Here is a 14,662-nt window from a genome sequence, read left to right as displayed (position 1 = left end):
GACAAACCCTTAAATTCCTTTTCGTGTGCTCCTGTTCTAAGGCAAAACAAGAACTGTAGAAGTTCTAAGGTAAAACAAGCTGTAGAAAGTTAACAAAAAACATGAGAAATATACTCCAGACTAAGCATCTTTGCCTGTATTTACTGTTCAAAGTCCTGGTAGCTGCAAGAATACTTGGGGTTTTCCTTTATGAAAGAATATCACATACAGGGTAGTTTGGGTTTTGGCACACCACCACTCCAGGGGTCTGCTTCTATTATGGAGCCATTAAATGCCAGAAAAAAAAAATTGGTGCTCAATTAAACCAAACCCACATTTTTTAGAGCTTCCTGTATTTCCTCCACCATTCTCATCAAAGACACTTCAGCTGACCCTGCTGAGATCACATGCAGAAGCCTAGTGAGTTCAGCCAGTCCCATGTCATCTTCCCAGGCTTTCAGCAAACAGGAAAAACTTGTTATTTTTCAGCAGAAGTGCAACACATCATCCTCCACTCCTGCCCTGACCCATAAAGTAATCCAGTCTGTAGAGATCTGACAATTTTTGATAAAAGGACACCCAGCAGAGCTGACTGTCCAGCTGGGATGGCAGCAGCAGGAGCCAGGCTGCCCGGGGCAGGTCAGGGGGCACTGCCCAAGGGGGGCCCCAGCTGTGCCCATCAGGGCTGGGCCACGGCCAGAGCCAGGTCTGTGCTGATCTGTGCTGCTGAGCTGGTGACAGAGCCACGCTGTGGAGCAGGGCAGAGCTGGGACTCAGCTTGTGTCCTCCACCCCGTGCCACCAGCCCAGAGGGGATGGAGGGAGGCATGGGGGCTCTGAATGCACCAGAAATAACAGCAGCAGCCCATTGCCTCGGCAGTCAGCTCACCAGGATGCTGCAGGACAGTTCAAACTTCTGCCATGTGAAATACGAGCATTTGTTGGGTAAATCAAGCCAGCATGTTACCAAAAACGAAAGGAGCACATTGGAGGCTGGGGAAGCAAATCCCTGCTCTGCTTGGTCGCCAGGACACTGGAACCTGTGGGATAGGCCTGAGCGGGGGCAGAGCTCAGCTCCTGGCTACAGGCATCACCCCTGGATGATGGGAACCATCATCCCACACGATGGGAACTGCTGACACTGCCAGGAGGAGTGACAGCAGTTGAGAAACATCATAATTACCAAAGAACAATAAATATTGATTTTATAAGTGCATATTTGTGTCTAGTTTTATTGTAAACACCATCCGGCGATTTTGCCTGGTTACTTTTTTGTTATCTTAGGCCAGCAAACTCTCCAGCAAGCCCAACAAACTGAGATCAAACAGGTTGCATTTGAGAGAAGAGATCTGCCTGACAGCAATTTTTGATTTGGGAAGGCTCACCTGCCCTCAGTGATGCCCCAAGGAACATTTTTTGACATTGCAGATACTGGTATGATAAATGAGGCCAATCGAGTATCTCCTGTAGATTGATGCACTTTTAAAAAAAGAAACCCTCAGTACCCACAGCACAATTTCAGCAGAAGACACATGGAAGTGTAGGAGCCAGAACAGAATTATTTTGAATAATTTCAGTATTGCAGAGAACCCTCATAACCTACCACAGGAGAAGAGAAACTTGGCCATAAATGACCCTGCCTGGTCTTGCAGCCTCAGCGTGAAGCACATGTGAGCAGCCTCTAACTCATCAGGGTCTCAGAGGTAATACGGGAGTTAAGGCTGCACTGACATCACTCCTCAATATAACAGTAATAAGTTAATGCTTTAGAGAAAAAATAGCATTTTCCCTGTTTACCTCAGGCTCCCACAGCACAGCCCCTGTGCTCTGTGCACCAGTGGCAGCCTGCAAAGGATCCCCATCATTGCTTCATCTCACTAATTAGAGTTTACCTGCTGCAGATTACAACATGGGATTAGCATTAAGCAAGAGTTGTGCTGCTCACCCTCAGCCTCGTCCTGAGAAATGCTGAGCAGCATTCAGGAGAGATTTAATTCAGCCCTTCCTTGTAGGGAGGCTAAAACTTAATAACTTCTATTTAGAATAATAAATTCACATTTTTTTTTTTTTATATCTCCAGATTTGGGAAGGATTTTCAATTCCCGCCATAAATCAGACCCCAAAGGAACCCCTGTGTCACTGAAGCAGGTGTCAGATCAGCAAAATCACAAAACCTCGGGAAATGCTTGTGACCCTGCAGGGCAGAGAGAGAGAACTGCAATGGCAGTGCCACTGTTGGTGTCCAGCAGGTTAAACCCAGAGGGGCACTGCTGGGACAAAAGGGTACAGACCTGGGCTGGACTCCACTGGTACCAGCACCTGCACTGGTACCAGCTGGCACCAGTAGTGACTGTGCACCTGCACTGGCACAGACTGGTCCCAGTACCGACTGCAGCTGCACAGATACCACCTGCACACCGGACAGGCGCTGACGCTGCCCCTCTCCTGCTCGGAGGAGCAGCTTCACACCCACAGTGACACACGTCCAGAGCGCCTTTCCCCGCGTCCGGAGTGCTCCCTGTGTACAGAGTGGCTTTCCCCGTGTCCAGAGTGCTCCCTATGCACAGAGTGCCTTTCCCCACGCACAGAGTGCCCTTCCCCATATCCAGAGTGCTCCCTATGTACAGAGCGCCTTTCCCCACGCACAGAGAGCGCCTTTCCCCGTGTACAGAGTGCTCCCTATGCACAGAGTGCCTTTCCCCGTGTCCAGAGTGCTCCCTATGTACAGAGTGCCTTTCCCCACGCACAGAGAGCGCCTTTCCCCGTGTCCAGAGTGCTCCCTATGCACAGAGTGCCTTTCCCCACACACAGAGAGCGCCTTTCCCCGTGTCCAGAGTGCTCCCTATGCACAGAGTGCCTTTCCCCGTGTCCAGAGTGCTCCCTATGCACAGAGTGCCTTTCCCCGTGTCCAGAGTGCTCCCTATGCACAGAGTGCCTTTCCCCACGCACAGAGAGCGCCTTTCCCCGTGTCCAGAGTGCTCCCTATGCACAGAGTGCCTTTCCCCACGCACAGAGTGCCCTTCCCCATGTCCAGAGTGCTCCCTATGTACAGAGCGCCTTTCCCCGTTTCCAGAGTGCTCCCTATGTACAGAGCGCCTTTCCCCACGCACAGAGAGCACCTTTCCCCGTGTCCAGAGCACCTTCCCCGGCCGTTAACCCCGTCCCCGCGGCGGGCAGGCGGGCCCGGGCCGGCTCAGGCGGCGCACACCCAGCACGGCTGCAGCCCGCTCTCGTCGCACGCCGGACAGCGCAGCGCCCGGTAGGACTCCCGGAATCGGTTTGCCAGCATGGAGAACTTGCTGCCGTGGCACAGCGAGCAGGGAGCACAGCCCGAGCCTCTGCACTGGGAGCAGCAGTGTTCAGCATAGCCCTCCTGCAGCAGACACAGAAAAAAACTTGTTAGTGGGTGGGAGATTCCAAAGTCAGGGACATTGTTGGGAGATGGAAGGTCTCTCTCCCAGCCTTTGCCATCACGGTTGCTCCTGACACACCACTCTGCCCATGACGATCAGTTCTCCACAGCAAGGACTTGGACAAAAATGCTCCCACATGCTTGGGGACAATTTGTGGCTGCTGCTAGAAAATGAGCAGATAGTGTAACTGGGCTTATAACACAATACTCCAAACTCATATTTCTCCTCTGCACAGCTCCACCCATCCTCCTGCCATTTTTTATCACACCCTTTCCACTCTGTAGCCTCAGGTTTGAGCCACACTACATTTCTTCAGGGATTGCTCGTCACCCTCTCTGCCCAAACCCCTCATCACCACCATGCACACTTTCTTTCGAGCTGTCCTTTGTGCCTGCCTCTCTCCCACTGTGCCAGGCACCCTCTTTCAAATCCCACCTTGAAGTTCCTGGCAGCAGAAGGACCGCAGTGACCCACGCTCAGTTCCATGAAACTGCATCAGCTCCACATGACAGCATTAGGTTTTGTGGGATCAAATCATGGTCAGACTAATTGGGATTCTGACCAACAAAGACTCCCCCGTGAGAAAGCAAATGTAAGGCACAACCTTATTTCAGCTGATACTAAAATTTTAGCCTGAAGCAGTCTCAGCCACAGAGCAGCTGTGTTTAGCCTTGTCAGGCTGGAGAAACTCTGGCCTGCTCTTATCCCACTGGGAGGGGTGACCAGGGATGGAGCCCAGCCAAGCTCTGTAAATGCCAGCCATCTCTAGGGGAAGAAATCAGAGGGAGACATGAGCACCTAGAGCCAGCACTGTCCCCAGAGCAGGATCTCAGCACAGCGTTGGTTGTTATCTCCTGAGGGAAACAGAGTGGTGCTTTTTAGCCAGATACAGAAATGGATGGGGCTTGGGTGGTTGGAGCAGGGTTGTGGGGAAAAAGCACTTTCCATTTTCTCTTACCAGCACATGCTGGTTGCACGTGACCATATTATCCACATCTGTTTCATGCCCACCACCAAGTCGCTCTTTCTTCTCCCGGTACACGAACGTCCAGTCATTTATTCCCTCAGTCTGGATCATTCTTCTCATGAGCTCCTTCTCGTCCATCGGTGCACGGATGATTTTCAGGTTATTGGTGTAGATGATGATCTTGCCAAAATCTACAACTGGGGAAGCCTGAAGGAAGTTGTCAGTGTCTCACCAGTATAAATTCACTCTGCAAAGACTGTTGGTCCCTGAGCTTCCAGCAGAGTGTCCCCTGCACCAGGCCAGCTCCCCTGACCACCCCCAGAGCATCCAGCAAATTGGTGGAGGTACAGCCCAACTGGGTGAATTTATATTTTTTTTCTAGTCATTTTAAAGCTAAACTTGGTCAAACATTCCCCTGAGAGCAGCACTTTGCTGACCTGGTCCCTCCTCCCTGGTGTCATATGGAGTTACTGGGGCCTATTGTTTTACACACTCTTCATATTTCACAGGCACTCTAAGTGTCTGTGTCAGGAGGCCATGCAGAAGGAGACGTTCTCCTACAAAATGCCCTGAGTCACACCAGCTGCTGCGGTGGCTGTGCTCTCCTGGCCCTGGGGCTCCTGCTCCCCGTGGGGAGGAGCACGAGGGGGAGGCAGGTGAGTACAAGTCCTGCCCACCTGCAGGAGGTGAGAGCCTCGTGTGTGTCACAGACACGGCGTCTGCAAGCACCAAGTGCCTGTGGATGCAGCACAAGCTGCTACTGGACAGTGTGGTCACCCCGGGTATCTGTGGCTGGGGACACTGGGGAGGGACAGGAGCATTACCCAAGAATGCAAAACAAATTAACGGGCTGGATAAGATCACAGCAGTGCACTGTGCTTGGGCAGGAGAGATTCATCGTGGTCTGATGTTTGCAGGCAAACTGCATGTCCAATGTGTCAAATAGCAGCCATCTGGGTTTCCCACGCACAGCTTTGATGAACGCCAGGAATTAACAGACTTTCAGTGCATTCAAATCCATAAAAAGTATTCACACATATTGTGCAGGTACTGCCTCTTTATAAGGACTAAATAAGCACTTCTCTATCAGTGGCATTAGTCATATGTTAAGAAAATAGGCAGTGAAACTAAACTGGGATTATCAAAGTAGCCAAAGAGGAATTCTGGCCGCCAGGGCATGCAGACACCTGGCACCCTGATGGCAGCACTGGCTTCCTGCCAGCCAAAGTCACACAACTTTAATATTTTAAATCTATCTCATTAACTTAACAGCCTCCTTACATTTGACTGATCTAGATGCAGTAGGATTCCCAAGTACAGATATCAATAGGTAAGGAAATTTTCTCTTTTACTCTACCCAATGGACACATGCAGACCAGGACCAGGAGAAGCCAGAGCACAGCTGGCAGATGCTGTTCCCTCCTGCAGACCCTGAGGATCCTGCCACATGTGGCATATTCAGCACACAGAATTCCTAGAACAGTGGCTGGAGATTCACAAGCACCCTTTTCAAGTCCTGGTTTGACAGGAGAGTTTTATGTGGATGAGGCTGAAGTGTGAGGCTCCAAGCAGGATTTACCCCAGAGCTGAGCCCAGAGGGGGACAGCCATGGGCAGCACTTACCCTGCAGGGGCTGGCAGGGGACACCAAGGACATCACTCACCCCACAGAGGCTGGCAGGGGGACACCAAGGACATCACTCACCCCTCAGAGGCTGGCAGGGGGACACCAAGGACATCACTCACCCCTCAGAGGCTGGCAGGGGACACCCACGGGCAGTATTTGCCCTGCACAGGCTGTCAGGGGACATCACTCACCCCACACGGTCAGTCAGGGGCACAGCACTCACCCCTCAGAGGCTGGCAGGGGACACCCACGGGCAGTACTCACCCCACACGGTCAGTCAGGGGCACAGCACTCACCCCGCAGAGGCTGTCAGGGGGACACCAAGGACATCACTCACCTCGCAGAGGCTGGCAGGGGGACAGTCATGGCCGTGTGCAGTATTTGCCCTGCACAGGCTGTCAGGGGGACATCACTCACCCCGCAGAGGCTGGCAGGGGGACACCAAGGACATCACTCACCCCTCAGAGGCTGGCAGGGGACACCCACGGGCAGTACTCACCCCACACGGTCAGTCAGGGGCACAGCGCTCACCCCTCAGAGGCTGGCAGGGGGACACCAAGGACATCACTCACCCCGCAGAGGCTGGCAGGGGACACCCACGGGCAGTACTCACCCCACACGGTCAGTCAGGGGCACAGCGCTCACCCCTCAGAGGCTGGCAGGGGACACCCAAGGGCAGTATTTGCCCTGCACAGGCTGTCAGGGGACATCACTCACCCCACAGAGTCTGTCAGGGGCACAGCGCTCACCCCGCAGAGGCTGGCAGGGGACACCCACGGGCAGTACTCACCCCACACGGTCAGTCAGGGGCACAGCGCTCACCTCGCACAGGCCGGTGCCCGGGCGGCAGTCGCGCAGCAGGCCCGCGCTCCCCAGCAGCCCCTGGTGCTGGCTCTCCCTCAGCACGCTGATCCTGCGCGCCGTCAGGGCCGTGGGCCAGCACAGGCTCTCGGCGCTGCCCGGCAGCTCCCCGGGCCCGCACAGCGGCTCCTCGGGCTCGAAGCTGTGGCGCAGGAAGCGCCGCGAGCGCTCCTCGGCCGGCGGCTCCAGCTCCTGCCCGTCCTCGTAGACCTGCTTGAGCAGCCGGCCGCTGCCGGCCGAGGAGATGCGGAACCTCACCCTGCGGGGCCGCTCCTCCTGCTGCTGCTGCTGCTGGGGCTCCTCCATCTCTGGGTCCCAGCTGCAGCTCCTGCGGATCGGCGCCAAGAGCCCGGGCCCAAAAGAAAACGCTTCCAGCCTCCCCCCACACGGGATGTATAATTCAAGGTCTCTAGTAGATCCTCTCATCTTACAGCAAAACCGACACCGCTGCATTAAATATTGATGGAAATCCACAAAGAGAAAATATCACTGGTAGTGAAGTCGAAAGCAGGTTGGTGAGTGGGGGCCAGGCTGGACACCACAGCAAGAAAGGAGTTAACCTGGAAGGAGAGGATTAAATGGGAAACTCTATCCATGTTTCTGAAACCATGGAAATGCTTCTGCCACGTGCTGTGATAAGAACTACCCCAAATACATCATCCCAGTAGCTTTCCACAATTCTCTGACAAGGTAAAAAGTTAAAAAGACAAATTCAGAGAAAAAGCAATCCAGCCTCACAAATTGCAAATGTGAATAATTGCTCTCCCATTCTCACACTGAAACCCTGAGAGCACAAAGCTCAGTTTCATTTTCATCTAATGTGTTCCTCTACAGGTTGTGAGATCTAATTAAGATATTCTCTCGTTAGTGCGCAATCCCTATTTGTAATTCTTGGTGCCTTCTAGGGCCTTTCGGACCATTCTGGGTTTGGTTTTCAATTTTAGGAGACAGTCACTCATGCTTCCTTCCCCCAGCACTGCCAAACGTCCATGTCCAGGCAGCCTGGGACCCAGACCCACCCCAGGACAGCCCATCCTCAGAGATGCCCTGTCACCCAGACTGGCACCTCACTGGCCTGGTCTCTGTCACTGAGGGTTTGGTTTCTGTGCCCATCCCTGCCTGGGCACCTCGAGCTCCTCTGACCTTTCAAGGAGTAAAATAAAGAGCGCATGTGGTACAAACACATCTCCAGGTAACTGCTGTCTGGGCTTTAAACATCTCCCAACACCTACTTGAATCACGTAGGTCCCCAACAGGAGTTAAAATCTCCTTTTTTGGTTTGTTTTTTTTTTTTTGGTTTTTTTTTGGAGTTACAAGGTTTTAGTGCATATCCACCACTACATATCCAGAGGGACTCATCCTTGGCAGGATGTAGGCAGAGGCTTCATTTAACTTCTTTCAGCTCAAACCCAGCACTGTTAAAGCGTAATGCTCTCAATAGGTTAATTCATTATCTTTTAAAAGTTTATTAATGAAATCCTAGGATGGCACTTTAGAAGCAGCCTGCTAGTAATTCCACTGCACAGCCCTTCCACAGACCAAACAGCCACCACGAGCAGTTTCTGTCACTACAGATCTGCTCTGAGGGTCCCCTGGGCTGCGGGAAGCCTCAGCACAAGGACAGTATGAGGTGTTCCCTGCCCCAAGAGAGCAGGTCTGAGCACGCCTGGGAGAGCTCCCGGCCCTGGAGCCGCCCTTGGCATGGCCTCAGCCCCGCTGCAGGGCTGCTGCCAGGCTCCCTCCCATCCCGCTTGGTACGAAAACCTGGGATTTGCATGGCCTCAGCCCCGCTGCAGAGCTGCTGCCAGGCTCCCTCCCATCCCGCTTGGTACGAAAACCTGGGATTTGCATGAGCCGCACCGGGCTCCTGCTGATTCCCTTGGAAGGCGGATCCAGCCCTTCCCCTGTGAACCCGCCGAATCCAGCCTCAGAATTGCTGCTCTTCAAAGGGTCCCCAGCGGCCACAGCCCGACACAGACGGCACTGTGAGATACCTCAATTGGAGCTCATTTTCCTTTGATTGAGGGAACAATCAGGCAGGAAAGGCAGTTCAAAGCAGCAGTGAGAGAACAGAGCGGGAGCACCGCTGCGAGCCGAGCAGAGCCGCTGTGGCAGTACAGTTACCCACAGGTGCTGCCCCAGCTCAGTCCAGACTGTGCTGCTGGCACAGCCCCTGCCCTGCAGGACTCGGCCGGGCACGGCCAGCCCGTGCCAACTGCTGCCCGTGTCACCCCAGGGCCGGGACACAGAGCTGGCTGTGTCACCCCTCGCTCCTTTGTGCCTGTGAGCTGGTGACTCCTGAAAAGAGAAGTTCCCTAAGCGGCCATTCTACATTTCTGAGCTGTTCTGAACACCCCGAGTCAGTACTCCCACGTTAAATATCCAAACGGGGATTTCCCGGGGGGTGTTTGATGAGGCCATCCCCAGCGCCACCCGCGACCCCCGGAGCCCGCAGCGTGCGGGGCTGGCACGGGTGGCTGCGGGATGCGGGATGCCGGCGCCCCCGCCGCCCACACGGCCCCGCAGCTCCGGGGCCAGCGGGGGTTTGTTTCTCACAGCCCGCACGAGCCTTACTAAAAATGCAACAAAAATAATTTAGCATTCAACAGTGAAGTCATTAAGCTGCACGACCTAGATGATCACAGCACTATATTTGACTTCAGACTCCATTCCAGTGCGTTTCAATGACATGTGTCTCCCGAGCGTGGGGCCCGTGCTCCCCCCGCAGCAGGGGAGGAAGAATGGGGCAGCCGGAGGCTCTGCAGAGCACAGAGCCAGCCCTTGCCCCGAGCAGCACAGCACTGCGCTGGAGCACTGCAGAAAGCAGGGCCCAGAGAGGAGCCACAGGCAGTTATGGGGCAGAGCACAGAGCCAGCCCTTGCCCCGAGCAGCACAGCACTGCGCTGGAGCACTGCAGAAAGCAGGGCCCAGAGAGGAGCCACAGGCAGTTATGGGGCAGAGCACAGAGCCAGCCCTTGCCCCGAGCAGCACAGCCCTGCACTGGAGCACTGCAGCAAAGCTGGGCCCAGAGAGGAGCCACAGGCAGCTGCACTTTGAAGGCGTGTTTCCACCTGCAAGCTTTGCTGGAAAAGGCTTTGTTGTGCTGTGCTCGCTCAGAGCAAGCCCTGCTGCCCTCCTTGCCCTGCACAGGGAGCAGGATGGGGATGAGCACCAGGCTCTCGGCTGCAGCAGAGCCCTGCTCACATCACCACAAGCACATAGCAGCCGAGAGCCAGGTGCCAGCACACCAGGGATGTGTCCCAACACCCCCTGTGACAAAAAGAGCATGGGAGGGCAGTCACAGAGAGCCAGCACAGCCACCACTCCCTCTGGCCTGGCAGCCTGCACCTGGTTTTCATCATTCCTTGTGCCAGGAGATACTGGCATCTGCAGCTAGAGGTGAACCTCAAAAAGTACAAGTATTCTGCTAACTACTGTTCAGGAGTTTCCTATTCAGCAGCACTGAGACAGTCTCAGCTGGCACTCTTTTGTACAAACCTGTCCACATGAGCCAAGGCAAAGGCCTGCTTCCAGCTTTCTCCAATTGGGATCTGCCAGCAGCTCAGAACATCTGTAATCTTTTATCTGACATTAAACAACACATTTTTAAATGAACAATTTTTAAAGGGTGTAGAAGTTTTAAAATATGAGCTGCCCCAGCCAGACCTGACAGGTGATACAGTGCTCAGGGCTGGCTGTGCCATGTGCAGGGTTTGGTTTGGGATCCCCAGGGTAGGAGGGACCTCAGAGGTACCTAATGCACCCCCCCAAATCAGCCTGGTCGTTGTTCCAGCCCCTACAGAGATGCACTGGATTTGTTTGGATTAGCAGAAAACAGGCACAAAAGAGCAGCACACAGGAGCTGCCCTGGCACTCACTGCCCTAACACCACCATTTCCAAAGCATGGAAGACATTGCAGGATTGGCTCAGGGGCGAGCCCTGATGTTCAGATCAGGAGGCACTAAAGTCTGTCTCCAGCAACCTGACCCACACCGAGCATTTTTGGCATTCCTGGCCACCATCATCCTCTGCCAGGGACTTACGCAGGGACTTGAAGTGCTGGCCAGGTGGGTGGTTCCTGCTGTGAAATACAGAGGCAGGCACAGATCCTGTGAAAATCCAAGGAGCTGAAGCAGGAGTTGTCTTCCCTCCCAGTGAGAGCACAGCCCTGGCTCCTGCAGAGGGACAGTGGGTGGGTACAGCCCAGCAGCCCGGTCTCAGGGCTGGGGGCTCGGTGTGTCCCACTCCCCCAGAACTCCTGCAGCCATCAATGGCAAGCAGAAGCTGATTGCTCACTGTCAGCCCTGAGTCAGCAACCCCCACCACGGGTGCTCCCAAACATCCTTCCTGCACCCCAATCCTTGCTCCAAAGAGGGCTTTAGCCTGCCATCAGAGCACCCCCAGCCTGCCATCGGGGTCGGGACACGGCAGGAATGGAGCAGCAGGGCTGCAGAGAGCAGCAGCCCCTGCACACTGCAGGCACGGCCAGCACGGGCTGAGCCTCTGATGCAAACATCAAACACATCCTTGGGAGTCCTGAGTGCCTAAATAGAGCTGAACTAAGGAGTGATGTCATGCTGCATCACCTGCCCTCACGCAGGGGCTGACAGGGCTTCCTTTTGTGCTCAGCCTGCTGTTTTCACAAATTGCCAAAGTCACAGGTTATTTAAAATTCTGGATGCTTTAACGCTCCACTGAGCTGCATTCACAACTCGTGAGGGTGCACAGAGGCAGAGCTGCACGCACACACCCTCACACTCACCGTGAGCCCACGGGACTCCATGTCCAGGAGCCCTGGCAGCTCAGGAGGTTTCCGTGCCCGCACAAGGCAGGGCCCGCTGCACATTCCTGCTGGCTGAAGTCAGCGGGAGCGGAGACACCCCGCACGGCCGGGAGAGCCGCGGGCTCGGGACGGCAGCCAGCTCACCCTGCGCCTGCCTAGGTAAGCGCAAAATTCCTGAGGTCACAAAGAAACAAAGCGGAAAACAGGAAAAAGAGCTTCAAAGAGGGAAATTCCCAGGTGCTGACTTTTATCTACAGACACGACTCTGCCTGGGCTTCTCCTGAGAGCAGCAGCACAGCCTGGGACCAAGCCCAGAGAACAGGTGTGCAGTGGGCAAGGAACAGCCCGGGCACTGGCCAGGGCACAGGGGCACTGCCCACCCGGGGAACGGCCCTTTGCTGGATAAACCCACCTGGTGATGGAAGTGAGCCCCCAGAGCACTGCTCTGCCCTGCAGACATGGCAGGACACTGCTCTGCCAGCACAGGGCATCTCCACCACAAGGGCCCGAGCCCCCTGTGTGCTCTCAGTGGCTCAGGAGCAGCCTGGTGCTGCTGCCAGACCTCCTCCCACAGGCAGCCCTGCTCTGCAAGCGCGAGCTGTGGGAGAAGCCCACTCAGACTGAGCGCCAGAGCCCACAGTGCACCCAGAGCCAGCAGCTGAACCGGCCTGTCCCCCAGCAGTAAAGCAGCAGCAGCACCTGCCGTGCTTCAGTCAGCGCTCACCTCTCCAAGCTGCCCCTCTGGCTCTGCACCATCCCCTCCTGGGGCTGGGGGTTGCAGGGCAGCAGGATTTATAGCTGCTCCTGCCTGCAGCACTCACTGGTGGCCACAAGCACCTGGGGGCCCTGGAGTGATGCAGCCTTGCAAGCAGCAGGGCCATTCCCATGTGCTTAATTAGGTAACTGGAGCCTGCTGTTTTCTGCTGTCAAACCTACACGGAGACCAGCTTCTGGAGGCCTGTGTTCAGGTCCGTACTACTTCTTGTCTTGGAGGATTAAAACTTGAACTGCATCCCTGCAGGTTCAGCACTGATGGGACAGATCCCAGAGGGGCAGGATGCTGTGCTTGGTGCTCCGTGGCTCTCTCTGCACTGCAGGGAAAAGGAGCAGCGTAGCAGAAAGCCCAGGGCTGGTAGGGGCGCTGGGCACTGTCTGCTGAGGGCCGGGGCTCACAGGCAGCTCCTGGGCTGCCCACTGCCCCCTGTCCCTGTGGGGAGGCTCCAGCCCTGGGCCATGCATCTCAGAGGTATCAGAGCTGGGTTTGTGTCTGCCCCACAGCTCACAGCCTCAATCACCCCCACTCCATTCCTGCCAGGTGCAGGGACCAGGCAGCAGGAGGAGGAAGAGGAGGAGGAGCAGAAGCAGGTGGCCTGGGTGACCTCCCCAGTCACAGGAAGGACACGTCCATCCTCTCACTGCTGCTCAGCCTGGTTCCACCGCCAACTACTCCTAATGACACTTCAACAAACACACAACAATCTGTCTTCATGAAAATCAGTGAATAAATTTAATTTAAAAATACTTTTCTATTTCTGGGCAGGCACCACTCTGCTCCAGCTATTTCAGAATCAGCTGAAGCCTGCACAGTGCCCAGCAGCCAGACTGCACAAGGCTGTAATGGCAAAACACAGCATCCAACCCTCTGTGAGCTTAATAAACAGCTCCCCTCACCCCTCCTCTTTATGAAGTGTAGATGGGGGCTCAGTGCTGGCTTCCACCCTCCAGCTGGTGTGTATGTACCTGGTGAAGGGGAAAAAGGAAAAGAAAGCCTGAGCCATGCAGCTGCCCCAGGGTCTGTCCCTGTGGGGCGGGCATGGAGCAGGGCAGTGGTGCCTGCTGCTGCTGCCCAGCACAGGACACCAGCATTGGTTTGAGAGGTGGAACATTTCAGAGAGGCTCTTTCTCTGCTGGCTGCAGGTCCCCACAGCCTGCACATCCCTGCAGAGTCACGCTGGCCTAATTATGTCTTGAGGCAAACACAAGTTATTTACTGAGAGTGCAGGGTTCTGCCGTGGGCACCGCAGTGCGCTCAGAGCCCACGGCCAGTGGGCACTGCCCCCAGGAGTGGTGGGCATCCATCCCGTGCCAGGAGGGCTCTCCCACCCCGGCCTTGGGGTCTGCAGAATCAGGCAGGGCTGCATTGGCCCCTTTCAGCAGCAGTGCTGGGCGCCGTGCTCGTGGGTGGGTGGGACGGTGAGCTGCCAGCTCAGATCTATAATCTGTAGCAGCTTGTAAGAGGCACCCCCTCTCCCTGCCCTCCAGGAGCTAAAAACAGTCTGAAGGTCCCTCTTCCCCCGGGAAGGAGGCATGTGGCATCCACTTGCATGGCGCAGAGTGGCTGAGGCTTTTATCTGCCCTGAGGTGCTGCCGTGCTGTGCCCTCGTGGCACACTCAGCCCTGGCTGCTGCAGAGGCCCCTGAACCCCTCATGGGCACTCAGCAGGGCTGCAGGGGCCCCTGAACCCCTGATGGACACTCAGCAGGGCTGCAGGGGCCACTGAACCCCTCATGGGCACTCAGCAGGGCTGCAGGGGCCCCTGAACCCCTCATGGACACACAGCAGGGCTGCAGAGGCCATTGAACCCCTCATGGGCACTCAGCAGGGCTGCAGGGGCCCCTGAACCCCAGCCCTGTGCCCTGCATCTCCTGGGGATGATGAAGATGAAGCTGTTCCACTTTGCTTTGGGATCCATTTGATCCATTCACAGTTCTGTTTCCTTCCTAATCTAATCAGATGAAAATTCAAACTGAGTGTTAATCACAGAGCACAAAGAGGAAAGACTACATTAAAAAGAAAAACAACCCTCACCACCTTTGTCTTCAGTAAAGTTTAAGTCAGTTTGAAGCACTGGCAGAGGAGCTGAGGCTGCTTGCAGCATCCCTCATTGCCAGCGTGAGCCCTGGCAGCCCAGCCCAGGCTGCAAAGCAGCCCCAAGCACAAGGAAACTGGAGATGAAACAGAGCGCGGTCATTGGCTCCTGGCTTTGTCCTGAAGATGTTGGTCAACATTTTAGTTTAGCTAAATGGCCACTAT

At 55.3% G+C, this 14,662-nt stretch overlaps 1 protein-coding gene across 1 annotated transcript; it reads right to left on the bottom strand.

The window, feature by feature from the left end:
- Positions 1–3,171: 3,171 nt before the first annotated feature.
- On the bottom strand, positions 3,172–7,151 carry GRXCR2 (glutaredoxin and cysteine rich domain containing 2). Its single transcript, XM_058035050.1, has 3 exons — positions 6,807–7,151; positions 4,350–4,565; positions 3,172–3,351 (listed from the first exon to the last, which is right to left on the bottom strand). The coding sequence occupies exons 1-3, from the start codon at positions 7,149–7,151 to the stop codon at positions 3,172–3,174; spliced, it is 741 nt and encodes a 246-aa protein (XP_057891033.1).
- Positions 7,152–14,662: the final 7,511 nt, after the last annotated feature.

Source organism: Melospiza georgiana, chromosome 15, assembly GCF_028018845.1.
Source record: "Melospiza georgiana isolate bMelGeo1 chromosome 15, bMelGeo1.pri, whole genome shotgun sequence".
Taxonomy (NCBI): Eukaryota; Metazoa; Chordata; class Aves; order Passeriformes; family Passerellidae; genus Melospiza; species Melospiza georgiana.
Note: the sequence above shows the minus strand (reverse complement) of the source record. Positions and strands in the feature narration are given on the sequence as shown.